Source organism: Falco cherrug, chromosome 14 (genome assembly GCF_023634085.1).
Source record: "Falco cherrug isolate bFalChe1 chromosome 14, bFalChe1.pri, whole genome shotgun sequence".
NCBI lineage: Eukaryota > Metazoa > Chordata > Aves > Falconiformes > Falconidae > Falco > Falco cherrug.
The window spans coordinates 17,899,608-17,926,857 of NC_073710.1; the positions used below are offsets into that span (position 1 = coordinate 17,899,608).

Sequence of the window (27,250 nt, forward strand, 5' to 3'; positions counted from 1 at the left end):
CGGGTACAGAAGTACTGCAAGCTGCAGTAACTTCCAGAATGATCTTGGCCCCTCTTGAGCTATTCCTCTAAGGCAGACTGCAGCTGTAACCAGCCTTTTAAGGCCAGCAGAAGATGAGTGCCCCACAAGAGTCTCCGGGAATTAAGCGCTGCCCAGGGCAGTGTCTGTTTTGCTCCCTTTCTGCTCCATGAAGTGTGTGTTACACCTAAAGCAAAGGGAAGGGTCAGATCTTGAAGAAGTTGTGTGTAAATCCCTATGTAGCTCCAGCTTTGAACCCGAGCTGGTTTCACAATGCTGTCTCCATTATTGTGGAAAATTTGATCCCCGACTTTCCGCAAAATAGATGCCACAGTTCTTGACACACGAGCCAGTTTCCAGTAGACACTGAGGGTTCCCCTCTGCTGTGTTTCCTGTTTGTTTATGCCTATCTGACTTTCCTCATGGTAGAGCACGGACAGGGGCTGCTTAGTGTCCAACAAAAATTCCAGACGCGAGGACTGCAGACAAATGTCTGGGCATGTACTGTAGCCAGATACATACTTGGGCATGGATTCTGTTACAGCTTTGCACAACTTGGATGGGAAAGTTCACCTTTATACTAAACTGGCATGTCAATTAGAGTAATGAAAAGCTTGAATATTTGTAGAATAGAGGCTGCGGAACAGTCCTATTGGAGCCTTTTAATGTTTTTAATTGATTTCAGTAATCCAATTACACAAAAGAAAGCAATCCGGTGGGCTGGGGTGAAATGAAGTGAGAAATTACAAAAGATCTTGGCTTCTCAGTGTTGCACTCTCTCTCCTGCTGTCTGCTGTTATGTCTGTCTATTGAAATTATTTGTTTATTTTTAAAATTCAGTCGAGATAATTCTCCAAGCCTGAAGGAAATTCGGAATGGCTGCCAGCAGCAGTGTGACCGAAAGCCTAATCTCCCTCTCCGCCTCCTTCATACAAGTCCTGACCTGGTCTCTCAAGAGGCCACCTTGACTGAATCCCGTCTCAAACCGGTTATTGTCACTTCGAATGAGATCCATGTGGAAGTGGAGCGCAACAACACCACTAATCAGAAGATGACAGCCAATGTTGACAATGACAGCGAGCCCAACCTGATTGACTGCTTGATGGTCAGTCCTACCTGCAGCACCATGAGCATTGAGCTGAGTGCCCAGGCAGACAGGATCCTTGGCTGTTATGTTGAAATACTCAAAATGCTGTGAGTAACTATTTTAAGCAGCTTTTTGAACGATATGATCTTAACAATGGGGGGCTCTTCCCACAGGCCTGTCATCTTCAACATCTGTGGCCAGCAAGCACATGGTTATAAATCTAACTTCAGCTCTGGAGAGTCCAGCCTTTGAAAGAGACATCTGGCACTGCCAATATGTTCTAAAAATAGCATTAGGAAGATGAAAACAGAAAGCTTATTTGAACAGTGAGCCTCAGGCGTATTACAGAAGATGGGGTGTTGTTGCCAGTGGTTTCTGTTTTGTTCTTGCCCACCAAAAAAAAAATAAAAAATATCCCATTTGCCCCCTCCAGGGCTCTCGGGATTGCCCCAGCCAGGGCTAGAAAAGACTGTGCTCAGTGCCTGTGCTGTGATAGGCAGCGCTGCTCCCCTGGCTTCCGCAGGAGTTGGATGAGGTCCGTGTCTTTCACTTAGGGTTCTCCCTTCACATGTTTGTAGAAGTTTTATGGCTTGTTCAGATTTACTTCTATTAGAGTGGAGCCTCTATTTGTCAAGCAGTTGCTTTGGTACAGCGGACCTGTATTAGTGAACAAATGCTCAAGTAGCCTTTACAAAACAATGGCTCTGTGGTTTCCTGGGAGGCGAATCCTCTGAATATCTTCAAGAGGAATGTAAAATAAAAAGTTCTCCAGGAAAAGCTTGGTTTTCTCCTGGATAAATACATGAAAAGGAGTAACACAGAAGGTGGATTGCAGAATGGAAGCTAGTAATAGAAGTGTAGTAGAACAACCCAAAACAACTTTGTTGACTTGACAGCCAGCTCTGTTGCTGAGTTGCAGTATGTCTTTGGGGAAACTGTTATATTTCTACATTAATTATTGTTAAAAAAATTAAGGCTTAATGAAGTAATAGTTGAGTTTTTTAGAATATAAGACACAGTGGGTGAAATTTGGACTCTGCTGTAGACCATGAGCATGTGACTACACTGAAGTCAAATGCAAACCTGGGTGTACACTCTTGAGGAATTAAATGAAGTCCAACTGCTGTGATAGAGGATTTTGTGAAAGTTTTGTCCAGCGTTTCCTTTTTTTTTTCAAAATACATAGTGCCAATTCTCAACATAATTACTTCATTTGCTGCAGAGCTGGCTTGCAGATACATACATAAGCACACACTCAGAACTGGGGATCGGACAGGTGATTCAAAGAAACTTGTCCTATTAGATTCTTGAGCAGAAATGCTGAAAGCTAATTTTTTCTTTGCCCCCACCCTGTCCCACCCTAGCCTCTTCTGCCTTTAAAAATGTTTTCAATTAAAAAAGCACAGCATCTGACTTTTAGCTTCATCTGGTGGCTTCTAAGTCCTCACGCACCCAGGTGCTATGTTGAACATATTGTGTATTCATTCCCATCCCCTTGACTCTAGAGGTTTTCCCTAAGCACTGTGAACTGTCTCAGTCCTGATGCTCACTTGGATGCTGACTCATGAAGCATTGATGGTTTTGGTTTCATCATGCAGTTGACACACACTTTTATAAACAAATTCACAAATGGGCATGTTCTTCGTCACAGTCTCTCTACATTTTAAACATTTGATGTGCCAGGTCTCAATTCCCGTATAATTGCCTACACAAAGACCTGCATACCTTAAAATAACAGATTTTTGTGATGTGTTTGCTGTCTTTTTAATAATCAAGCTCTTCAATAGCAACAGTGAAAATGGGAATCTGTTGTTATTGTGCAGGTTGTATGTGTGGAACAGCTTTGTGCCCTTTTTCAGCTTGTACAAAGTGATTCTGAAGGGTGAAACCCACAGAATGTGTGTTGTGAAGGACCCGGAATGCTACGAAATTGGTGCAGCTCTCCTCAGGTTGCTTTGCCAGGGTCCACACCCTGCTTGAGAAATCACAACCTGTGAGAATATAGGACAGTTTCTAAGGCAGAGCCATGGCTGGTATATATTGTAGCTCCACTGCTTTGGGTTCCCTTCCATTCCTATTCATCTCTTGTGGGGTTTTTTTTGGACCTGAAAGCATTAATGGAGAAATGAGTTCTGATTCTGCCACTGGCTTACTAGGAGGTTTTAGCTAAGTCACTTCTTTTTATGCCTCGGTTTCCTGATCCATAAAATATAGGTAAAGATTTTGAATGTTGTTTTTTAAACTCTGAAACCAGTGATGGAAAAGCATTGTAGAAGAGCTAGTAATTAACAAAAATGCAAAATAATGCTCTTGTGATGCTGATTCCTTGCATCCTCAAAGTGTTCTTGAACAGAGGGTTTCTGATGCACTGAACACTGATACTGTACTTTGAAAAATGGAGAATATGAAGAAAGAGAGTTACAGAACATGCCAGTAGGAAGAAAATAATAATTATAAAACAACTGCTATCCAGGAGCTGAGATCTCAGCGGGCAGTCACTAAAACAATGTTCTTATTAATAAGAGTGGTAAGCCAAACATAAACAAGTTGCTTAGCATTGAATTTAGTTGTTCTTTTAGGTGTCTGACTCAATATCATCATCAAGACAAGAGAGTCACCAACAATGATATCTTTTTTACATGATTAATTTAGAGCAGCAGGGAGTAATTTATTTAGGCAGATTTTAATTATTGAAAGTCTGGCAAATAAGAATTCTCAACAGTATCTTCAGCAGAGGACGTTTTATTGTTCGCTTAACTCCTACACAATACTTACATTTTAGGGAAAAAAGGCCCTTCTAATATTGATAAAAATGTAACAACAATTACAGAATAATCACAGTAATACCTCACTTTTTGCACAGAAGGCTAAACGTGCAGATTTGAAGGTTCATCTGTGTGGCTGTTATCACAGCACCAAGAACCTCTTTAACCCTTTTTTCTAAGGTAGTTGAGTAACAGAACCCAACTATTGTGTACTAAAGGAAAACAGAAAATCGTGTGTTAAAGGTGTTGGCAGATGACCCAAAGTCTGGGTGGATTTTAAAGGAGACACGGTCTCTAGTGGAACATGGTATTTATGTCTTGCACTCAGAAGCGGATCAGACTTCTGTGTCAATATTCTCTAATGCATTCTGCACTCTGATCGTGTTATTGATGCCAGTCAGTGCTTCCTGAATGCTACAAGTCTTAAACTGGAAAATGCACTAAATTAATTGAAATCTCTCTGTTCATCATATTAAATTAGCGCCTCTGAGAGCTGCTTAGCATTGTCCAGCTCCTACTTGCATGTTAATGTTTCCATGCGTTAGGGAATTTCTTGCACAGCCAAACTTGTAGTAAAAGGGGCTTGTTTGCAGTAAAAGGGGCTGCGTGGCCTCTTCCTTGCACTGGGTCACTTCAAAGTCTGCCTGTCACCTGAAGGACCCTGCTGATTCCCCTGGCAACACCCAGCCTATGGGGAGAACACCTTAACTGCGCCTTTAGTGAAATCTGGATCAACAAATAGTAAACTAAACTGGCTGCGAGAATGGACACCTCTTAGGGGAGGCTGTGGCCGTGATGATGATGTGTCATAAGCTGTCACCCTTCATCCGTGTTATTTTGTGTTTCTGTGGCTGCCTGTAGTGGCGAGGGTCCTTCCAGATGCCCAGACACTTGTATCCCCTCTGGGCCTGTGTGGCCAGGTGGACTCAGCCCCTTCGGGCAACCTGGCATCGCCGTCTCCTGATGCTGCCACGCCAGCGGTGAGCAGCCAGGGCAGGACCTTTCCAGGGCTGTTCAATGGTGCTAATTTTTCTTCTTTTGAAAAAACCAAACAAGCCCAGCTCAGAAGAAGGCTGAACATGAGCAGACACCTCACGGTATGGCAGACAGCAGGTTTGTGCTTTGTATGACAGGGGGTCTGGTGGGGCTTTTCTCAGTCTGCCCTGGAGCCCTGAGCTAAACCTCGTGTCATGCAGTTGAGTGGGGCTGGACCCAGAGCCAGGGAGAGAAGGGGTAAGGTCCGCCTTTGGGGGGCTTGCTCATCTTAGTATTTTCTGATAACAGAGGAGTGACCTGAAACATTTTTGATCCCGTCTGGCTGCTCAATCCGGAGATTCAGTCTGCTTCCAAGTAGTTGCTCCTTGTTTCTTACTATCCTCTAAAACCAGAGGACTCGGTGTTTGCAGTCTCTCGGTGATAAGACCGACAGCTTTCCGAATGCAAGCGCCCACTGGAGCTTCCCCTGCCTTCTCTGCATTCCCCAATAGGTCAGTGGCATGCTCTGAATATCCCAAGTGGATTCTCTTATGTCATGTTTATCAGGGTTGCCCTGGGCTGCTAGTATGTTTTGGATTGTTTGTGCCGCACATGACATATGGGCAGGTTTTCATTTTGGTGAAAGGTGATCCCGGGGAAGGAAAATGTATTATGTTGGCAGGCCAGTAGCGACGATGGCCCAACGGCAAAGTCACTGCAGCCAGGGATTATTTCATTATTATGGCTGGTCAGTGTTCTGGCCCGTCCCCTAGAAGGGTTTCAGGGTAAGGAAAGCTGTGTGCAGCGGCAGGTTGCTGCTCCGACAGTTTTCACCTGCTCGGCACCCTGACCTCCAGCCGAGCACCCATCCCAGGAACCCACAAACCAGGCTGCAGGTTGACTGCCGTGCTCCTCACCTAAAGCTGCAAATCCTGCGAAAATCAGAGCCAGTGAGTACGTCGGGGAGTCTTTCTCCCCCTCTGCTTTTATAAGGCCAGCCCTGGGATTTAAGCAGTGTGGCAAGCGCTCAGCCCAGCACCCTTTGAAGAGCTCGGAAGGGATTTTGTCACAGGTGCTCTCCCGAGCTCTGCCTGTAGCTCTGTGCTCCCTCCTGCTCCTGGCACGGCCTCTTTGTCTGGCTCACTGCGGTGGCTGCTAACTGCAGCCAGAAATCATCTATCTCCCTTTCTTTCTCTGCTTCAGACACTTCTGTCTTGTGTTAGTGCTTTGAATGGACCGGAAAAAAAAAAGACAAAAGCAACTGTCTGAAATGAAAGTGCAGATGAGATGAGCACAGACAGAAGGAAAATGTTTTTGAAAAGGGAATAGGTGGGAGGAGGAGAAACACCGTAGGCTTTTAATAAGTAGTTTAGTTTTATTCTTGTGCTGTGTTTGTTTCATGTTTCCTAGCTCAGATTGAAGGGATTACAGGCTGTGTAGATTTTATGTTCAGGTCCCACTCATGTGACCAAACTCTATATACTTCATAGGAGACAGTTTTCTTTCTTTCTTACCCTCTTAGGAAACAGGCGATGGTTTATTCTCGGTGCCCTCTCACAGACCTGCTCTGCAAATGGATGCCGTATGTAACTCCCGGCTTCAAGAAGAGTCAGGGAGTGATACTGTCCAATTCTGTCTGCAGTTTCACTTGGTCTTAGTTTTTTTTTCTTCCTCGTGCAATTTCCTTTGAAGATCAGCCATGAAAAATTTAGCATTCAGGCTGCACCCAGAGGCTGCTTGCGAGAAGTGGGGCTGTGATGTAGAGATGGTCCCAGCAGTGATCCCAAGAGGACGGCACTGCAGGACTGCCTGCTGCCGGGGCTGTAAACGCTAGCAGGAGGAGCACGCAACATCTCGAGCAGAGAGGTGGATGCCTTAGTGGAAGTGTGATGCCAGCTCAAAGTCGGACTATGTTCTTAGACCTCACAAACGTAGTGAAACCCGGGCTGTGTGGGTCAGAGACCTCTGACACTTCTCATGGCTGCAGCTGTAGATGCGTTGCATTGTTTGCCTCCTACAGAGACCTGGTAGGTAAACAAGCGCCTTTCAGATGAATCTGAACACAGGGCAGCGTTCTGTGTTGCTGACCCCGTCAGTTTGTCTGTAGGTCAAAACCAACAACTAGTCTTGTAGAGAACCTTAATTAATCAAAGCTTTCTTAAAAGAACCCAGAGAGCTCATCTTGGAGGTGCTGTGTCAGAGGTTTCCTTGACTTCAGTTTACATGACAAGCTCCATCCTCGGGTGTTTCATGATGCTCACTTTATACAGACAAAGTGGAAGTTGCCCTTTGTAATGAAGTCTTGCTTCATGTCTTGCTGTTCAGAGGCACTAAACAAAATTGGTCATCTTACGTATTTGTTTGGTGGCTAAGCAGGTAAGGGGATTTTGTCTCTGGGAAGAACCTTGTGGATGCGTGATCCCAACGTGCTCTACCTGCGATGCACTCGTGCTCGCTTTAGGTTAGTGTAACACCCCTTATCTCAGAGTGGCTCCTAATTACAACCAGAGAACAGGATTTCTAACGGAGGAGAAAATTAGGCTCAATGGCTTCTAGTGCAACTGGCATGGGCATGAGGTGCTCTTTTTGGATTAGTGTAGCTTCACGTGTGCTATGCTTTGTGCCTCAAATGCTAAAGATAACAAGAGGTAAATAATCAAGTTGTATTTATTAGGGGACATCACCAAGACACTCAAATGGGTTTTGTTCAGTACTTGGAAGAGAACCAGCGCTGAGTTTTTTGCCACCTCGGTTGCTGACCTGCCTGCCTTTAAGCCCCAGCCTTGTCTCTAAGTGCTTTTATGTTGTTTGACAACTGCAGGTGGGGAAGGAGACACCTCCCTGAACTCAACACAGCGTGGTGGGTCCTGGCCTCTTGGTAGGGGGATTTCAGGAAATTACTGGAAAGTCATGCTAGGGTTCTCTGGTAATGCACCGATGGAAGGGGCAGGACTACTCACTCAAGTTGCCAACTGAAATTATAGGCTTTTGGTTTTGTGTTGGGTTGCACCTGGCGTGGGAGGGAAAAGTGTCTGTATCAAACTTGGGACTTTTGCGCAGCAGTGTGGAAGAAGAGCTACAAACTCACCTCCAGTGCTTTTGCATGGCATTCATCTGGTTTTTCATATGTTAAGCTACTATCAGATCACAGTTGTTCTTGTGGATTGGTTACTTGCATGAAATACTATATACTTTTGTAACCTGAACTCACACTACTCTTGGGCAGGTGATAACTGCCTTCTTGGTTGATCTTCACATCATGATTATCCCTTCAATTAACATTTCTCTGCATGTTGCTTCTTAAGAATACTCTACCTATGCACCTGAGTTTTCTTCGTGTCCATGGACATGCCTTTGTGGACTGTCCCACGTCATGTGTATTACTAGTTTTTGGAAACCTCTGTTTTTTGGGGGTTCAGAAAACGGATGAGACTTTTGGAAATGCATCCATCTTCAATTTCTCTGGGCTAGAACCTTCTCTTTGCAAGAAATACGTTACTTTGGAATGCTGCCTGCGCATATGTTGCCTGTTTCTAATGCCATCGGTAGATACTGTCCATCTGAGAACATTACACTTCGTTCCTTCCTGAAGAAACACCATACTTTTGTGCCAAGTTTGCAGTAAGCTGCAGCCAATAGTCTGGCTTTTAAAACTGAAATCCAAAGGGTAACAGCAGTGAGAGGAGACGGTAGGCTCTTCTGCGTGGTCTTCTACAAACATCCCAAGGTGTTTCACCCCGTTTGAGATTTACTGCGTTTACTTCTGTGTGTACTCGTTGGTTTTATTGGAGTGAGAGTGGCCTAGCAGGCAGTGCTGGGATCTGGGCTTCGGCTGCTGCGTTCTGGGCCCCATTTTGGTGCTGAGTTGCCAAATTCTGTTATCTTCTGTGTTTTTCGCTTCACCCATCTTACAATGATTGTACCCTTTGTGCTGCTCACCGGTATGGCAGTTAATGAGCACTGACTAACCGCTAAGTTTTTGAGATCACTTGAAGGAGAGGGGTGGCAGCGTGCACAACGCCATCCCTGCGTGAGAAGCCGTACCTGCTTCACCGCGGGTGCCCAGGCAGCTGCCGTTCTGCAGGTAGATGGAGACGACATGCAGCCAGATTAGTTTGCACTGGCCAGTGCATGCTGTAAAGCAAAATGTTCTCTTCATCCTAGTTCATGTGAGCACCCCCCTTTATGGATGGCTCCTCGTGGAAGGACAGTTCTGTATGTTGACAGCAGAGATGAAAACGAAATGCATCAGCTGGGAGCCACGGTGCTAACCCAACAGAGAGGAGATGTTTCTTACTGGGTCCACTGGCCTGAGCTCTCTGCTGTGGTTATCCTCACTTGTCCTCTTTCATTCTTAATAATTTTGGCAGTGCTTCCTTCTCTGGTCTCTTCCCTCTTAAGCTGAAGACTTTGTACTGTTTAAATTGACCTGTTCCTTTGTGCCACGGTCAAAAGTTCATTGGGGGGTGTCTTTGTTTTTGCAAATGGGTTTATGTCTCACAGAAAAAAAACCCCAAAAAAACGCCAACCGAGTAAATGCAGAGCAGAGCTGTAAATAGCAGTGTCCTGGTAATTGCTGTACCAACTTAGATGAAAGTATTAGTTAGTGATTAAATGTCAACAGGTTTCATAAACAGCAAATGTCTTTAAGTTGACATAAAGAAGGCCTCTCTGGAGGTCATTGTAAATACCAGATTTATTGTGCCTCAGTGGAGAATGTGCTGAAAATGGAAAGGGAAATGTCACCATAGATCTTTAGAGTGTCTCAGTAAAACAGAAGGGTTGTTGCTGCCTGCAGTAAAAAGCTTTTAACTCCTTGAAAGAACCTGTTGACAAACCATATTTAATACTTGGTAATTTATTAATAAAACGTTCGTTTCTCAGGTCAGACTATGATGACTGGAGACCAGCCCTGGCCAGCTTGCTTCAACCTATCCCGTTTCCCAAGGAGTAAGTCTGCACTGTCTTAGTGTTTACCAGGTTATTCTTGTAACTGCTGCTTTGTGGTGAAATGTAATGTCAAGTAAAAACTGGTAGTAATAGGAGCATTGTGCCTCTACTATTGATTGAGAGTCTAGAGTTGGTTTTGGCTGATACAGAGAGACATGAAGACTTTCCCATGCTCATCCTCCTTCCCCATTTCTCTTAGATGATCCTGAAGAGGAAAATGGTTAAGTAGAGACAGGCAGACAGGAAAGGAAGGCAAGCTGGTGAGGAGGAGAGCAAAGTGAGAGATTTAGTGGAGGAGGATGCTTTACTGGCGTCACAGAGACTCGTTTCATTTGTATTTTACATTAAAAGAAGAAGGTTACCCTATGGATCAGCCAATCTCCCTTGGAAACCTATTAATGAACAGTAGTGTTTGTAAAATGCAGACCTCCACAGACAAACTTTACAACCTATAATTGTACAATTTGCTGGTTTATCACATCCCCTAATGACCTGGTGTCTTGAATCGGAGAGGTCTAATCCTCTGTGCCGGGTTACCTGGGCTACAGCGAGAGCTTGGAGATAGGCAACAGAGACATCATTTACCTAAGTCAAACTGAATCCTGGGGGAGGTGTAAACCATACCATGATGGAAGGCACTTCACAGAATGACCACTAATCGCTTTACTGATGTATGATGTTAATTGGTTGTGACCATACCTTAATTGCATTGCAATTAAAGAATTCACCGGGCTCTTGGAGGTAGCCAAAATTCTGTGTGTAATTATAGAGCTGTTCTGTAAGTCTTTTACTTACTTTCTTCTGACCCAAAGCTCCCAGTGACATTAGTCAGAGCCTTGTCTAAGACAGGGCTCAGGAAAAGCGACAAGATTTGTTCCAGGTGATTTCCCTCCCACACCCCTTGACTTTTCCCCCCTAGATTAGTTAAGGAGACTTTACCTCATCTTTTTTGGAGAGATTATTCTTTTTGTCTTGTGTGCTGCAGTTGTTTTGCAAATCCTTTTATTATCTGGAAAGAACTGGAAAGTGGTTGTTTGGTTTTTGTTTGGGTTTTTTTTCCCCCCCTCCCTCCCCTTCTCCCAAGTCCTTACACTCTCCTGTTTTCAATTTCAGGGCTCTTGCACATGAGAAATTCACAAAGTAAGTTTGTGGGGCTTGTTTGTTTTATCGAAGGGGGTAATTACTGAAAATACTTGTACTAGTCAATAATAGCAATGATGCATTATTCAATGTTGTGTCTCTAATGCTTTTTATCTGTGAGGGGCTGTAAGCGTGTTCTGTTAGCAATAAAAAGATGTAGTTTTCTTTGTAATTTACTGTGACGGCAGAAGCCCAAGGACTAGAGACACTGAATGCTGATAGAATTTACAAACGAGTTTGTCACTGCACATCTCTGAAAGCTTTTCTAGGCTGTTGTGAATAGACACTGTCCTTGGTAATCACTTTGAGACTTCATGTTTCCTTCCTGTGGAAGCAGTTCAACTTGTTTCTTTCTAAAGTGCATTAATATATATTGTTTAAAGTGTAATCCAAGAGAAATGTGACACTTGTGTGAATGCTGCAACCAGCAACTGCTTATTCTTGTCCTTTAACCTTTTTTTTTTTTTTTTTTTTTTTCTTCCCAGGGAGCTGAAATATGTGATTCAGAGATTTGCAGAAGACCCGAGGCAAGAAGTGAGTTTTATTGGCAGTTTACACAGAGTATTAATTGGAGGAATTGCAAGTATACTTGTTCAGAAAATCTCTCCTTAAGTAGTTTGTTTCAAAACATGGTGTAATTTTGCTGTGCTGAAGTCTCTCAGGAAGTAATAGCCACTCAGCACACACAGTCTTAGTATGAATGGTTTCTTGCCTTATGTATAAACATGTGTTGTGACCTCCTCGTCTGGCATCAGTTGATGTCCTTGCTCCTTATTGAACTGCAACCAGCAAGATTTTCCCACTCTGTTGAATCTCTCAGAGCTTTTCCGTACAAAAAAAAAGGGCAGCAAAATACAGCGATCCATACAGCTTACAAAATAACAGGTTTTATTTAGCTGCATTTCAGTTACATTGTGTGCAAATGACCGTAATTCTCATGAATTAGGAGGAGAAAGGGGGTGGGAGGTGTGTTACTGGAATGAGTGCATAGCTATAGCCTCATGGTGGCTGACTGCTTCATAGCTGCACGTGTAGCTTGTTCAACATCATCAGCTTTGGCTGAGTCAGAGCAAGCCTCTCATCCACATTCATTTTTGGTGCTGGCATAAAGGGAAGAAAGCTCGTCCAGACTGTGGGTGAGGAGGCTGTGTCATCGTCATCATTGTCCAGAACTCCTGATTTTCATGGTTTTAGCCTTTGTGAGCGGTAGTCATCCTTGTCAGATAAGAGAAACCTTCTTGTCTTAGAACAGCACCAGGATTTCATCTGTTCACTACTGCGACAGGCCCGAAGGAAAGAGCATGGACTTCCTCCCACACACACCTCAAAAACTGAAATAGAATATCTGTCTCTTCAAGGGGGAAAAAACAAAACAAAACAAAAAGCTTAATTATGATGTCTTTGTTAAACTGGGACTAGATGTAGTAACCTCTGCAGTGGGCCAAATTGAGACTAATGGTTGCTCACTGGTGCCAGTTCTTCTGTGCAGCTTCTGTCTTGTGGATCCCTGTTGAGCTTCCCTTGTGGATTTCCTTCACCCTGACTCTGGTCAAATTTCATTATAACAGGAGTAATAAGAATTTTTAATATTTGGAATGAGCAAGCCATCAGCCACTGCATTTGGTATGCAGATCACACCAGTAGTGTAGAGACACATGCTGGGAGGATGGGGTGAAAATGACAGAAGCTCAGAAATTTGAGTCTTTTTTTGTTTGTTTGTTTTTTGGTTGGTTTTTGTCCAAGTGAAAGGAGCTGTTCTAGATTAGAGCCATTTTGTGTGTGATTTGTGTAAAGGGAACGAAAAAGGCCATGCAATTAGCGATGATACAGCTTCCCTCCTTGTTCATACTGAAGAAAAATGGATTCTGGGAGTGGAGACTTGCCTGCAGCTCTATGGATTGTTATTTTAACGGTGAAATTCCCAGCAGTCCCCGGTTTTACAGTTACTTTTTCTGGCCCAGTGTGGGAGATGCTGGTGATTACTGGCAGGAACTTTAACCTTCTCAATGTCTTCACGTTTTGGCAGGTCCACTCATGTTTGCTGAGTGTGCGGGCTGGCAAAGACGGCTGGTTCCAGCTCTACAGCCCTGGAGGAGTGGCATGTGATGATGATGGAGAGCTGTTTGCCAGTATGGTACGTGTCTGCAATAATGTGAGTTTAGTAACTGTGCAGTAACTACTTAGTTACTGCATAGTTGGCAGTAACAGGATTTACTTTCTTTTGTCAAAAAATTACCAAGATCACGGTTCTGTAATCCACAAGCGTTCAGCAGGAAGTCTATATCTTTATCCCACCGAATCCATTGAACGTCCTTGCAGTCACAATGCAATTAACATGTTAGCTTTCTCTTTTTGAACTCTGATGTGTTTTTTCACTGGTAGCGTATGCACAAAAAAAATGCATGTATATACGCGTGTCCATATGTATGTACGTATTTTTGTACTTATAAATAAGCGTGCATGTGTGTCTGTATAAAAAAACCTCTCGGAGAATATGGAATACTGGGAGACAGGGGAGACAGACTGTTCTGTACATCCTCACCTATACTTTTCATTTACAGGCTACCCTGGAATGTAAAAGCCACGGTAACATTGAATTAATCAAAGGATGGATAGATAGATAGAAAGAAAGAATGAACAAACAATGTTCTAGCAGTTTCTTTTCCCAATTATATTGGTAGAAATAAAAATGTTTTAGCAGTTTCTCTGCCTAGTTATATTGTTATGGGGAGTTATAATTAGAAACCAGCATTCCATTTCCCGCAGTTATTTCTTTTGTAACTCTTAGAAGGACTAGGCACGAAATAACAGGTTTTAATCACTGATGCTGGCACTGTCTTCCTGTGCAACCGGGGTCAAGTCATGTAGGTCTCACTGTGTATTAATTCTCCATATAGCAATTGAGATGGAAATGATACTGCTTCCTTTCCCTGGTAAGGGAAAAAACATTTGTTGAAGTTGGCTGTCCAGTGAAGTGACTTTCAGGGGGATCCACACTTTGTGCATCTCCCACATGCTGAACATTTTGGCACATAAAGAACATGCATATCTGTCTATACTTCCAAATTCAGATGGCTCTGGACCTTTGAAACAGATAATGGGCAAAGACTGTTTACAAAAGGTTTCATCCCTCTTCATTGATCCTATGTCTTTTATGTTTGAAACGAAAATTTCTTCAGAACTGTATCGTTTCTCCTGAGGGCTTTTATGGTCTAAGTTATTTATGAGCATCAGGAGAGGGTGTGCCTGAGAAAGCACAATGCTAACACACATTAATATGCAGTACTCTGTGCCCTTTGCAAGGATGTTGATAAATACTTAAAGAGCTGCTAACGACTAACCATAAAGTTCGAAAAACATCCTGTTCTGAGATGGACCTTACATTAGTGTTAGCATCAGTATTTTCTGTCACTCAAGAAAACCTTGAGGAAGGCTTAATGATAACTGCATAAAATGAAATCCTTTTTTGCTTGAAGCTTACTGTTTCTAAGGGCCACCCCTGAACTGATGGATACTTAAGAAAAAAGATTTTGTGTTTTTCGAAAGGCCTTGCTGGTAATGGAGCCATGAGGAAGAAGAACTGCATGATAGCAACTGATCCGCATAGAACTGACCCCATCATGGTGTGGTTGCAATGTTTTCAGCAGTATTGAACATAGTCCGGGCAATACCGTGAACAGGGGGACCACGGGACGTATTTGCAAGCTTATTGTGGTGTAGTGCTGATGTTGAGTCTACGTAATGGAGCTCTTACTGCCCAGGTCATTGGAAACTACAGATTCTCACACGGTGCTCTGCCAGCAAGCTGGTGAATCAGCCACTGGGCCATAAAATAAGACTTTTGGCTAGGAACTTGAAATTCTTTGCAGCTAATCTCTAGGGGTTTTAAATGGGGAAGAATACTGCCAACTTATTCTGTGAGAAGAGGCTCTTTGATCTGTGCAAGTGGCTTTGCATTTCTGCTGTAGGTGTTACTATGTGATATCATCCAATGCTTTCTGGAGCTGGAAGAGAGGCTGCAGGACACTTTGTCAGCTGGGGGACTCGAAGGAGTCTTAGTCCGCGTTCTCAGCCCTTCCTTCCTTTCAGGGGAAAAGGAGCAAAAGGGAAAGCAAGATAATGACCCAAGAGCATGAAAGCACTGAAGTCATCTCTGACTTAGGGCTTAGGACTACTGGGTTTTTTTAAGGCACTCCTTCCTTTCCCAGTCAGCTCCCGTCCATTCTGAACAGGTGATTTTGTCCATCACCACCCCTTAACCACGGCTAGTGCAGACAGGAGATCACCAGCACCACTGCCTTTTACCTAGACATCCAGCCCACGCAGCCCTTGCTCACCAGCTGGCATTTCCAGAGAAACTGAACTGCAAACAGATGCGAAAGCAAAATCCCCTGTGGTCCCCCTGGGGCTGGGTTCATCGTGTTACTAGGGAGAGGGGCAATTGCACAGCTGCTCTGATGTTTCCTGGGGAGCCTGTATCAGGCCTCTGGGCTGTCAGCTGAGCTCCTTTATGGAGGAAAACTACCCGCTCCCTCAGATCTCACTAGGCATCACCTTTTTCAAAAAGTCACTTCCAATCAGCAATAAAGCTGTTGAGAGACTGCAACCGTAATTGCAACGAGGGGGGCACTTTCTTTAGGTTTGCTGCAAATACTGACATTTTTTTCACTGTGTAACCATGTCCCTTCCCAATGTAGATGTGTTTCTTAGGCTTACAGCTCTAATTTTAGCTCTGTTTCTCGAACAGGTTCATATTTTAATGGGATCCTGCTATAAAACAAAGAAGTTCCTGCTTTCACTGGCTGAAAATAAGTTAGGACCTTGCATGCTACTGGCTTTGAGGGGTAACCAGACGATGGTAGAGGTAAGCCCTAAACATACGTAGTCATATAGGTTTCTGAGCAATACTCAGATTCAGTTTCACATTGACTTTCCCAGAATTAGATCTAGTGGAACTAGAGAAGCCAAGTTCAGGTTTGTGTCGTACCAAACACCAACAGTGGGCAGCTGTGTTTTTCTGGATTAAGTGGAACGGAATATTGTTCTGCAGATATGAGAGTGAATTAGATGAAAGGTGGGTGCAAGAATTTTTGGAGAGAAAGATTGTTTGCTATAACTCAGTTGGAGAAGCTAAGATGGAAAATAAATGGCCATGATGGTTTAGGCTGTGGTGAGAGGTCAGAATTCAGAACCCCAAGGCTTTTCCATGACTAAATGCCTGATGCTTGTCTTGCCACCTGCAGAATGAGTAGTGCACAGGAAATGCATTTACAAATCCGTATTCACTTGCATTATTACACATTTTGTGTGCTTATGATTGGTTATTTTTGTTGCACTAATAGTTTATAAATATTTTTCTGGGTTTCTTTAGAGAAGTTTCATGATAAATGTCTTCATATATTTTAAACAGAACTAGAGGGTGGTTAAATCGGTGGAAGGAGTTACAGTTTTCATTGACTTAGATCTGTGCATGCTAATTTCATCCAGTAAATAAAAGTGTGCTGCATGAATTTGAATATAATGTTGCTTGATTTTTTTCATTAAAAATAATGGAGGGAATAAAAGTTTTGCATTTTAATTGCAATGGCATGACCTGTAGCAGAAAAGGAAAGGCAGTGTGGAGGGGGCAGCTTGTTTGAAGCCTCTGTGACCCAATGGAACCATCCCCTGGTGTTGTGACTTTCTCCTGGCAGCCCCTTGCCCAGGGGTGAGTCAGGCGTGTTCCCACTGAGATGGAAGGTGTCCTGGGCACAGCAGGAAGCTCCCTGGATCTTCTCGTGGAGCTTCTCTGGCCTTTGCCCATCCTGCCTTATAGAATGGGTATACTTCACATGCATTCTGCTTGCACAGAAACCCCAGTACTTAGGGACAGAAAATCCAGCACTTAGCTGCTTGGCTCTACTGCTCATCTGTAATGTTCCCAGCCTGCCAATCTGCAGTCTAGCCGGTGTACCTGGGAAATACTGGATCGATTGTACCTGTTCTGAAGCGGGCTGTGGCATGAAGCCATCTTCCAGGTCTGATGTAAAGTAATTGCACTTCTCAGTCAGAAGGAATGAGCACTAATGGAAAACAGGATAGATAGGCTGACTTTCAGATACTAGAGTTCGTTCTTTACAAATAAAAAATTGGTTTCTTGTGTTGGAAGGTCAGTAGATATTGCTATGATCTTCTAATCTAGCCTGCATAATGCATGCTCTAAAAATTTACCCCGTAATTTAAACTACCGTGCTGCCCACTGTAATTGGGATATTTGGAAGAAAGTGAAGGTAAGCACTGCAGTGACCGCTCTTCTTTCATTCTGCTGCTAGATTTTGTGTTTGATGCTGGAATACAACATCATCGATAATAATGACACACAACTCCAGATCATCTCTACCCTGGAAAGCACAGACGTGGGAAAGAGAATGTATGAACAGCTGTGTGACAGGCAGAGGGAGTTAAAAGAGCTGGTATGTCGCCCTGCATGCAGTATTGCCATAGCACATTGTGGTCTGTACTCTCCAGAAATGGAGGTACAAAAGAAAGACAAGCAGGGTGTGAAATTCCTGGTTAACAACAGGATGGGAGCAGTATTTGGAAGATTTTACTGTGAATATATATACTGTGGGTTGTTTACTGACGTGTCTTATCCCATACTGTGTTTATGAATGATACTCAATAACCTGCTTAGAATCTATGTGAAAGAACAGAGGTGAAATCCCGCTGTCTTAAGATCTTACAAGTCAGCTTGTCAAATTCTGCCACCTTTTGACATATGAGTAGCAAATGGTTTTAGTGCTCGCCAGCATTTCTTAATGCTTTGACATTCACAGCATTTTACTGAGATGGTCTTTAGGTCTAGTTCTCGGAGGCTAGAGCCTATGAGAAAAAGATCTTTTCCTGATTTTAAAGTCAGGATCTTCAGATTGAAGATAGATCTGCTCTCATTAGCACTTTTTCACCTATGCAAATACACCCAGAGTCTTCCTCTTCCCTCTTTCACATTTATGTTTGTCTTCTTTAACCCCTGCTGCCAGCCTGAAAAGTATATGCTTTTTTTTTTTTTGAAGACAAATTATTTTGTCAGCGGTGCAGTCTCAACCCCTTTGCTATCTTAGCCCAGCATTTTAAGCCTGTTGGCTTTTAAAGTGAAAGTAACCAAGTAGTGGCAGGCTGCATCAGACACGATGCTGCCCCGTGGCACAGAGACCACCAGCTGCGGTTAGTGGATGTCCCCTGGGTGGCAACAGGCCTGCATCTGGCACTCAGAAAAAAATCTGTCCGTGCAGAAAAAAACAGAGAAGAGGTGGAAGGGCTGGCAGGGAGCTTTGTAACCGGAGCAGGATTTGCTTTAGCAAAGAGCTTGCTATGCTTCGGTTGGTCTGAAATGTAGAATGGCAGCTTCTTTGACTAAAATATCTTTTCTCTTGCAGCAAAGAAAAGGTGGTCCCACAAGGTTAACACTGCCATCCAAGTCCACAGTAAGTTAATCATGTCGATAGAAAAACAAGCTTGGTCTTTCCATATTTAAACACTTGATTTATGTTTGCCATGTGGCACAGTGGTTTTGGTCAGTCAAGAGGGGAGCCATTCCGCTTGCTCTGTCAACACGACCGGAGTTTACACAAGCAAGGGCGTATTTCTGCTCTTGGGTTTGCGCAGCAGTTTCCAACACCAGTACAAGCATCAGACTGTCAGATTTATACTGGTGTGCGGATTTGGAATTTACAATGGGAACTAACGGTGGATTTGGGGACAGAGTACTGCATTAAAAAGCAGACTTCACAATGGCCGGTCCTGGATCTTAGACATGAAAGTCTGAAAGACACCCATCGTCGTTACAGTTCAGCCTGGTGTAAGCCCAGACTTAACTTCACTGAGGCCAGGTAACAGTCCTGGATGCAGTTTGGATCTAGAAGTTGCAGTGAAATCTTTGTTAAGTTAAAAGACCAAGCTTCAACATTTGCTCTGACTGAAGCCTTTGTGTCTCATAAGGATACACATGCAAAGAAAATTTCTGTCCTAATGTCTGGATAAATTTTTCCCAGAGTGTGTGAAGCAACACTGCCACAAGAGCCCAGCAGCTTGCCAAACAAACAGAAACTTCTCTGTGTGGTTCTCTGTTACTGTAAACAAGCAGCTTCATTGTGCAACTCTTGCTGGTTAACAGTATCGGTGACACCACTGCAGCGGATTGCAGGCTGAGTCGTCAATAATCTTGCTTATCCATCTGTTGTTTGCTTTCAGGATGCAGACCTGGCCCGCTTGCTAAGCTCGGGATCCTTTGGAAATTTGGAAAACCTCAGCCTGGCCTTTACCAATGTGACAAGTGCTTGTGCTGAGCACCTCATTAAACTGCCTTCACTCAAGCAGCTGAACCTGTGGTCAACTCAGGTAAGGGCTTTGCAGACTGAAACTCAGAGCACGAATCAGTGCTGACTAATTCTGAAATTTCACATTACTTCAGCGCAAGAAGAGTGTGTGAAGAGGCTGGCTTAGAGCGAGTTTGCCCTCATGCTGGTTTTACAGGGCCTTTCTATGGTATAGCTCATCTTGGAGGCTGGTTTTTCTTTTTTTTTGTTTGTTTGTTTTTGTTTTAATTATAAAAGGGTTGCTGCTACCTTGGGTGGAATGTTCCAGTTAGGTGTTGTTGATACTGTGTATTTTGCAGTACACGTGCTGCAGTTCATCTGAGAAGTGCTTACAACATCACCCATCTAGGATGAAAAAAATGATGCTGTGCAGCTCATCTGGAGCAAAAGAGAGAGTCTGTGCAGCATAGGCAGTGAATTGCCCTGAATGCTGATCAACTAGAATTTCTTTAAAAACAACAGCAACAAAAATAAACTCAAATAATGAATAGAGGGGAAACTATAATGAGAACATGTTTATTTTGTAAGCAAAAAGTTAACTGGACAAATTACTCAGCTGTTGATTGAAAGAGCTTTTAAAGTTAATTTTTTCTTTTGCATTTCCCTGCTGGTTTTGGTCTCTGAGGTTCTCCACTGAATAGGTTTTCCCCATTTTCTGTTAGCACCTATTTGCAGTGCCCGCTGAAAATATGATTATCTCCAGTGCAGCCACAAAAAGCAGTGTTTTTTTTTCCACTCAAATGTCATGCAAATATCTTGTTTTGTTTTCCTAACTGCTTTTGTATCCCAGAAGTTTCCTCTTTTTGTGTGGGGAATGTGAAGTAGAATCTGATTGCTTGCTTGTTTTAAGACTGTCATGTATCTCCTCCAGATTTGTCCTAACAATGTAACTCTTGGGTTTGGAAACTTCTTGCTCAAAATGAGTTTGATTTCATTGGATAAAGAGCCTGCTTTTTGTCTGATTTTTTTTTTTTTTATTAGTAAGTTAAAAAAAAGGGTTTAGATTCCATTTTATTTTGTGATATCCTGGTTTCCATTAATCTAGAGTTTAGAAACAGCAGAAATGAAGTGGGTCAATAGAACAATTACCAATCAATAGTACATTGTTCTTGAGACCAAAATAGCTAATTAATACCACTTGCATTATGCTTTTTTTTAATTTTGTGATGTGGTTGGGAACTGGCTGAGACTGCCATAACCATTTTGTATAGCCTGGGTGGGAGCTCTCTCATACAAAGTCCAGACTTCAAAGGCACCATTCTAATTAAATGATGGCCTGTGGTTAAGTGCGCACAAGTCACTTAATTTTTCTGTTCCCCGTCTGCAAAACGGGGATAAAACTATTTGCTTTCTCTCCTATCATTTGAGATTGCGGTAAACAATCCGAGTGTGGCTTTGAGGGCTCGTCGGCAAACCTCATTTAATGTGCCCCGTTTGTCCTGAGGTACTCGCACACGATGTTTGTGCCTTGTTTGCAAACAACTCTGCTTGTGCCCCACAGTTCGGAGACGCAGGGTTGCGGCTTCTGTCTGAACACCTCACCATGCTGCAAGTGCTCAACCTGTGCGAGACTCCGGTCACGGACGCTGGGCTGCTGGCACTGAGCTGTAAGTGTCCCAAAGAAGCTACAGAGGAAAATTGTTGTGGGTTCGGCGGAATTCACGTGGGCTCGGACAGAAGATTGATTTCTTGGCTGCCACAGCGCTGCTTCTGCAGGGATTCAGGACAGGCCGTGGTTGTCTGTGGGTTTAGCCTTCCCCCCTCCCCGCCCCGCTCAGGTGCAGGCAGGGGAAGCAGGACGGTGATCTGAGCCCGACGGTGCTGAGCCGCCTCCTGTGGGCTTTGTTGTTCCAGCCTGTGCTCTAGCTCTTGCCTCTGACTTCACTGACAGCACTTGTCTCCTTCTCACGTGGTGTCCTGTGGCCCTGGGACTTCCCAGCTTTTTTCGCACACCCTCCTGTGGGTGTCCTCTCTGGGTGGGGGTCTGACCTTTTGGCGCAGGAGGGGACGATTGCAAAGCCATGTAGCAACTTACTAGTGCGTTGAGCAACTGTGCGCAGCAGGTTTCATACCCTCTCTGGCATCTTTTGTTCCTTCTTTTTGGGGAGGTGAAACTCTCGCTATTCTTTATTTAAATAGGGCAAGGCAGAGCGGGGCCATCTGAGCAGCGTTCAGGATTCCCCTGTGCACCGAGAGCTGCTTGACATGCCAGAACGAGACCCTTTCCTACGTCCAACAGTGTATTATAAACCTCGCCTGTTGGGTTTAAGAGCCTCCTTTAACAGGCTTGATCCTACACAGACGTGCCAGACAGGCCAGTAGTTATGGCTCATCTTAGGAAACTATTCTGCTAACTACTGGAGCCTAAAATGGAAGCGGGGGCAGGGAGGGGAGAGGGAGCACTGCTGGATCAGCGTGGCCCCTGCGTGCACCACGCAGAGCACTGAGAACGGGCACTGTTCAGAATAATGTGCAGGAAACTGATTATGAGAAGTTGCCTCAACTCCTTTGAAGTCAGCGGACTTAAGCATACGCTTAATGGCCCTTCCTAAATAGGGACTTTTTCCTGGATGAGGGCCCAAACAGCTGTTTATCCATTCCTACTTCTATATTTTACACTATTCAGCTTTTTCCTGAGAGCGCTGCACATAGTCATGTCTTGTTTATGCTTTGGCCTACTGTAAGCCTGGTATTTTAAGAAAAAGCAGCACGATCATAAATAATCTGTATGTTTTCTCTTTTAGCCATGAAGAGCCTGTGTAGTTTAAATATGAACAGCACCAAACTTTCAGCAGATACCTACGAAGATCTCAAGGTATTTCTGAATTGCATCCCCTAAAGATGAGTAGTAACTGGCGGAGGAGGACTTGCAGATTTAGCCAGTGCATGGTGCTAGTGCCTAGTACAGGGAGAATGGACTGTGTAGCGTGAAAGTCATCTAAGAGGGTGAAATGGGTCACTTTGGGGAGATAATGACCGAAAACAGCATTCTGAGGTTGCTGGCTTTGACGGACGCAGGAAACATTTATTATGTGGAGTGGATAAGTATGAGATGGAATCAGAAACTGATTCTTTTCACCAGTGCTGTTAACAGTCAAGGTTTCATAAACAGATCGTTTCCAATGAGGATAGACAGACAGGCAAAATCGAGTGCACGTCTCCAGAGCCACGTCCTGTGCTGCGACCAGGACCGCAGGTAATGTGGGTGAAGAGCATTACGGAGCTTTGATTCAGAGGGCACAGGGAGAATTAAAAGCGTTGAGGGAGGTGCAAGTTTATCTTGACACCTCTGGGACAGCAACTGGGCTTGATACAGAAGCACCTGCACAAATGCCCAGTTCCCGAGTTTGACATTCAAGACATCTGGGGTTACCGTGTGTGCTGTGAATTTACAACCACTTCAGCAAAATGGTGTAAAGAAGGAGAATGTAACTGTGGGAGGGGAACGGCCCCAGGTGGTTTCAGACAAAGGCAGCCTGAGATGCGCTGGCTTTCATGACCTCGTGTGGCCTTTTGTCTTCACTCTGGTGTTGCATGAGTCGCATGTCCCGCAGCCTTACCTTATAAACCCAGGCGCAGAAACAAGATGAAACTCAACATCATGTTCTCTTGTGTGCTGATGCCTGAGGTTGTGCCAGGTTTAGTCAAAAAGGTCACAGCCTTGGGTTGAGTTTCGAACTTGAGGCAAGTCCTGAAACTGCTCTGCTTTCAAAATTCACTGCGAACGTGGATCTTCGGTTCTGGCTGTGGAGCCAGGGCTCCCCCAGGGACTCTGTTGCAGTGCTGCTAGCATGGATTTTTCAAGATCAAGATTTCAAAACTTGTGTCACAATTGTATATGCAAAGAAGTCGTCCTTGGAATTAACAGCTGGCTTGCAGATGGGTTCACACAATGGAGCTTGTATCAGGCCCCAAGCGTTTACAGGCAATCAAGTTCAATGCTGTATTTGGGCCAGGGCTCTGAAATTAAGTCTATTGAAAGGCTCCCCCAGTCCTACCCCTGCTTCTGAGCCCCTTTGCCACTAACTCTCTACCCAAACTGGGATTTTCCTAACCGGTTCCCTGTGCTCTGGTATTGCGTTAACAGTCCTTCCCAGCAACGCCAGAAAGCGACTTGCCAGGGCAAACAGCAAAACTGGCTGTGAGCAAAGTCCCGATGATTGCAGAAAATTAAAAAAGCTGAGAAAACAGGCGTGCGTCACTTTTTCCCCTCTCACCTCTTTCATTGAAATTTATCTTCGTGGCCATTTTTTGAGAGCTCTGTGTGTGTTCGAAGGGAGGGTAATAGTTTCTTTCCCTGGGGCGCATGGTTGTAGGTCTGTTGAGAACAGCTCAGACATCAAAGAACGTATTTTTGATACAAATCTTTCCTTCTTCTCCCCTTGGTCTGCGAGAGTGTTTGGGGCACAAGCCAGTGATGACATTTCCTCTCTGCTCCATCCCCCACCCCACTAAACACGCTTGCACACACAGACACCCACATATGTACCAGGCAGGCTGAACCAGACAATAAATAAACACCCACTACTGAAGTCATTATTGCCTAACTGAAAAATTATTTGCTGGCAGTGTCTGTAGGATTATGACTAGCTCTTATCAAAATATGCGTGCACATAAATCAAGCAGTGAGGTAATAATGACTCTTAGAAACTTCCAACTCCTCAATTATGCCCTAGCCTAATTAAACGTGTTTATTTGTTTTGAGAGAATTAGCCGTACAATTATGGTCAGAGAGCATGGAAACGGGACCAGCAAGTAGGCACAGTGCAAACAGCCGATTCCCATCTGCCTCGCGCAGGGTAATTCAGGAACAATATGTCCAACCGCGGTGGAGTTATGGAAAGGAGACCGCAGAGACACCAAAAGTTGCTGAGGCGCTCTGGATTTTTGTAACGCATGGAGGGGAAAATCGAGCGATGGCTTCATGCGCAGGCTGGGGAAGGAGCGTATGGCTGGCTGCTGCGGTTTGAATCCGCCGCCTTCACTGCTGGAGTCTTGGCAAACAAATTTTGCGAAGCGTTTGTATAAAAAATAAAGACTGGGGTCCGATCTGGACCTGAACGCTGCTGCATGGGTTGTACTAGAGCCACTAATTTTTGCTGCAGGTGTGACGTAGTTTTGTGAGTCGGTAGAAGCTCAGCATCTTGTTCCTTCCTTGCCACGTGAACACTTCGGCTGGCTGCTGGACCCGGCACTGGTCCTCCGCAGGGCTGAGGTCGTAGCGCATCTTGCTGCAGTTTGTGGCCGCTAGATCTATCTTCCCGGTTTGCTGACGGTACAGATCTGATGGGAACTTTCTCCCCGAGTCCTGAACACGTGACACTAATTCTGACCTTTTCTCACCCTCCCGCGCAGGCTAAACTCCCCAACCTGAAGGAAGTGGATGTCCGCTACACCGAAGCGTGGTGAACTGCCTCCGACGCTTCTCTTTTGCTTCTTACGAGAAGGAAAAGATTTTTAAAGCAAACAGAGAAAAACAAACCGGAAAATAACTTTTGGCTAATACCTGTAGAGCAGCCAGTCCTGAGACTTGATGGCAGGAGTCACGGTTGTGGGGTAGAGGAGTGGCGTTGTGTGTATCAAGGGGGAGGGATGGGGCAAGCCTGGACCCGGCTGGATTCTTTCAGCTTTGTGATTTCGGAATCAACATAATTTAAATCGAAAAGGAGGAGGAAAAAAAAAAAAAAAAAAAAAAAAAGAAAGAAAAAGAAAGGACTTTGTAGCAGCAAGAGGATTATAAAGAGGAAAAAAACCACCTTTGTGGATTTTATTTGCCTTTGTGTTTTATGCCGTGTGGAGGAAAAAAAAAAAAATCATTTGTCATTATTTACCTGGGTTTTCTTGGCTGGCACCCATCCAGTCAGAACTCCTCTTTCACCAGTTTTGCTTCAGAAAATCAAACTTACGAAAATCTCAAGAGAAGAAAACCAAAACCAATATGATTTTCACCTCCTTCCATGTCCTTGCAGTTGTTATGCAAAGTAATTTTGTTGTACATAAGATTTACATAATGCACCTATTTAAGAAAATGGTTCACAAATAACAGGTCTGGGACCTGTGTTTTATTTATGAATTGTTAATTCTTTTACCCTTTTTTTGCGTATAGTACTGTATAAACTAGTTTGCTGTCTTGTTGTTATTATTATTTTTTTTTAAAGGAATTGTCCTCTTTGAAGAATTGCCTTTTAGTAATGCATACTGTATTATACTCCCTCTCTGTCACAACATTCATCGCGTTGTCTTTTTGATTTCAAAATGCCTCAGATGTTATCAAATAGGAAGGAAAATACCTATCAAGGGGGGTATGGTTGTTGGGGGAGGGGGTGCAGGGCTTAATAAAAGTCACATTTCCTTCCGAAGTCTGAAAACTTTCTTTAGTCTTTTCAACCACGTCAGGTTTAAACACGGGAGCTGGGGGAAAGGCATCCTTTATTTTGGCAATGGGGTATTCGCAAAACACTGTAGATTTTACAACTTGCCTCGGTTGTTTTCTGTTTACGTCCGATATTTCAAAAAGAGGGGAAAAAAAAAAAAAAAAAGCTCTCCCTCCATTTTGTGCATCAGCTTTTTCTATTGCCCCCCCCGCCCTCCCCCCCTCCCCCTACCTGTTCTGTGCACGCATTGTTCTGCATGTTCCTCTGGGGAGACTGAAAAAAATCGCGGTGTTGCTGATCCGATAGCTCTGACCTGTCTGTAAATGTGACTGCTACATTTTTCAAATTCCACAATTGCTTAGAAGATGATTTTTTTAAAATTGTGGTTTCTTTTATAACTACGCTGTTGACTTTTACTTTTTTTTTTCAGAATGAGCCTTCATTGTACAGAGCTGCTTATTTAAAAAAAAACAACAACAAAAAAAACAAAAATAAGTTTTTCTTCTGTTTAACACCTTTATTTTATTCTTCAGCACCTCAAGGTTTCACATACAGCCAATGTAATTTTTTATATATAAATATATATATTTAATCTTATTCAATGGAAGCCAAGCTTTTGGTTGTGTTTTTTGTTTGTTTGTTTCTGTTTTTTTTAAACTTTGTTGCTGTGTAGACAACCCCTACCCAAATCATGGGGTGGTTTTTTTTCTGTTTTTCTTTTTTTCTTTTTTTTTCTTTTTTTTTTTTTTTAAATAAATGAAACAGAAATTGAGTCTTAACTCACATGGTGTGCCAGGTTTCACCCCCCCCCCCCTTCAAATCCCAAACTGTATGAGGATGCAGTATGGGAAGAAAGAAAATGAGGAAAAAAAAAATAAAAGAAGAAAAATTATGCCAACATTTTCCTTAGCACTGTTGCTTTTACCAATGGTTTACTACTACTGTTCTGTAGCTGTGTACAAAGAGATGTGAAATAATTTCAGGCAAAAATAAACTGTAAGTGAATATCTTTTAGCTGCGTGCTTTGTGTTTCCTTTGAAGGAAGCTTTTGCAGGCCCGATGGCGTGAGGATGGTGTGGGAGGCGCAGAGGCTGGAGCTGGAGGACGATGGCTTTCTGAGGACGGTGTCCCCAAGAGCCACGGTGTCCCCAAGAGCCGCCCTCTTGCCGCTCGCTCGGTGCTGCTGCTCTGCTCCCCACACGTGCCTCAGCGCTGCTCTGTTCCCCGTTTGCAAACCGGGGGGACCAGCAGGCAGCCGCCTGGGTGTCTTCCACCAGTCACCAGGTTTTGAGGCACCGTCACCTCAAGGGGACGAGGAGGAGGAGGACAGCTGCATCTCTGCGCGTCTGGTTCTTGCATCCCTCCCCGAGACCATTTATCTGCACCGTTCCTAATCCGGCACGGGCTCAAGGAGTTCTTTGCACTGGCCATCAAAAGAGTTGCATTGGTGGGTCTTTTTTTGTGCTGGTTGCCTGAAGTAGGCAGTGCTGGGAACACTGGGGCATTTCCAGACTGGAGAGGGGGGGCTCCTGGATCTTCAGGTGCGTTTCAGGGCAGCGTCCAAAGGGAAGGATCTGCTGCGTTTGC

At 44.0% G+C, this 27,250-nt stretch overlaps 1 protein-coding gene across 1 annotated transcript in view; it reads left to right on the plus strand.

Annotated features, from left to right (window-relative positions):
* Positions 1 to 26,677, plus strand: part of CMIP (c-Maf inducing protein) — a 139,262-nt gene extending 112,585 nt beyond the window's left edge. The window contains exons 10-21 of the mRNA XM_005432383.4: positions 859 to 1,212; positions 9,730 to 9,795; positions 10,909 to 10,935; positions 11,421 to 11,469; positions 12,962 to 13,069; positions 15,683 to 15,799; positions 17,247 to 17,387; positions 18,351 to 18,398; positions 19,165 to 19,311; positions 20,791 to 20,896; positions 22,034 to 22,104; positions 24,645 to 26,677. Coding sequence (XP_005432440.4) covers positions 859 to 1,212; positions 9,730 to 9,795; positions 10,909 to 10,935; positions 11,421 to 11,469; positions 12,962 to 13,069; positions 15,683 to 15,799; positions 17,247 to 17,387; positions 18,351 to 18,398; positions 19,165 to 19,311; positions 20,791 to 20,896; positions 22,034 to 22,104; positions 24,645 to 24,698 — 1,288 coding nt within the window. The 3' untranslated portion in view covers positions 24,699 to 26,677. The remainder of the gene's footprint in view (positions 1 to 858; positions 1,213 to 9,729; positions 9,796 to 10,908; positions 10,936 to 11,420; positions 11,470 to 12,961; positions 13,070 to 15,682; positions 15,800 to 17,246; positions 17,388 to 18,350; positions 18,399 to 19,164; positions 19,312 to 20,790; positions 20,897 to 22,033; positions 22,105 to 24,644) is intronic.
* Positions 26,678 to 27,250: the final 573 nt, after the last annotated feature.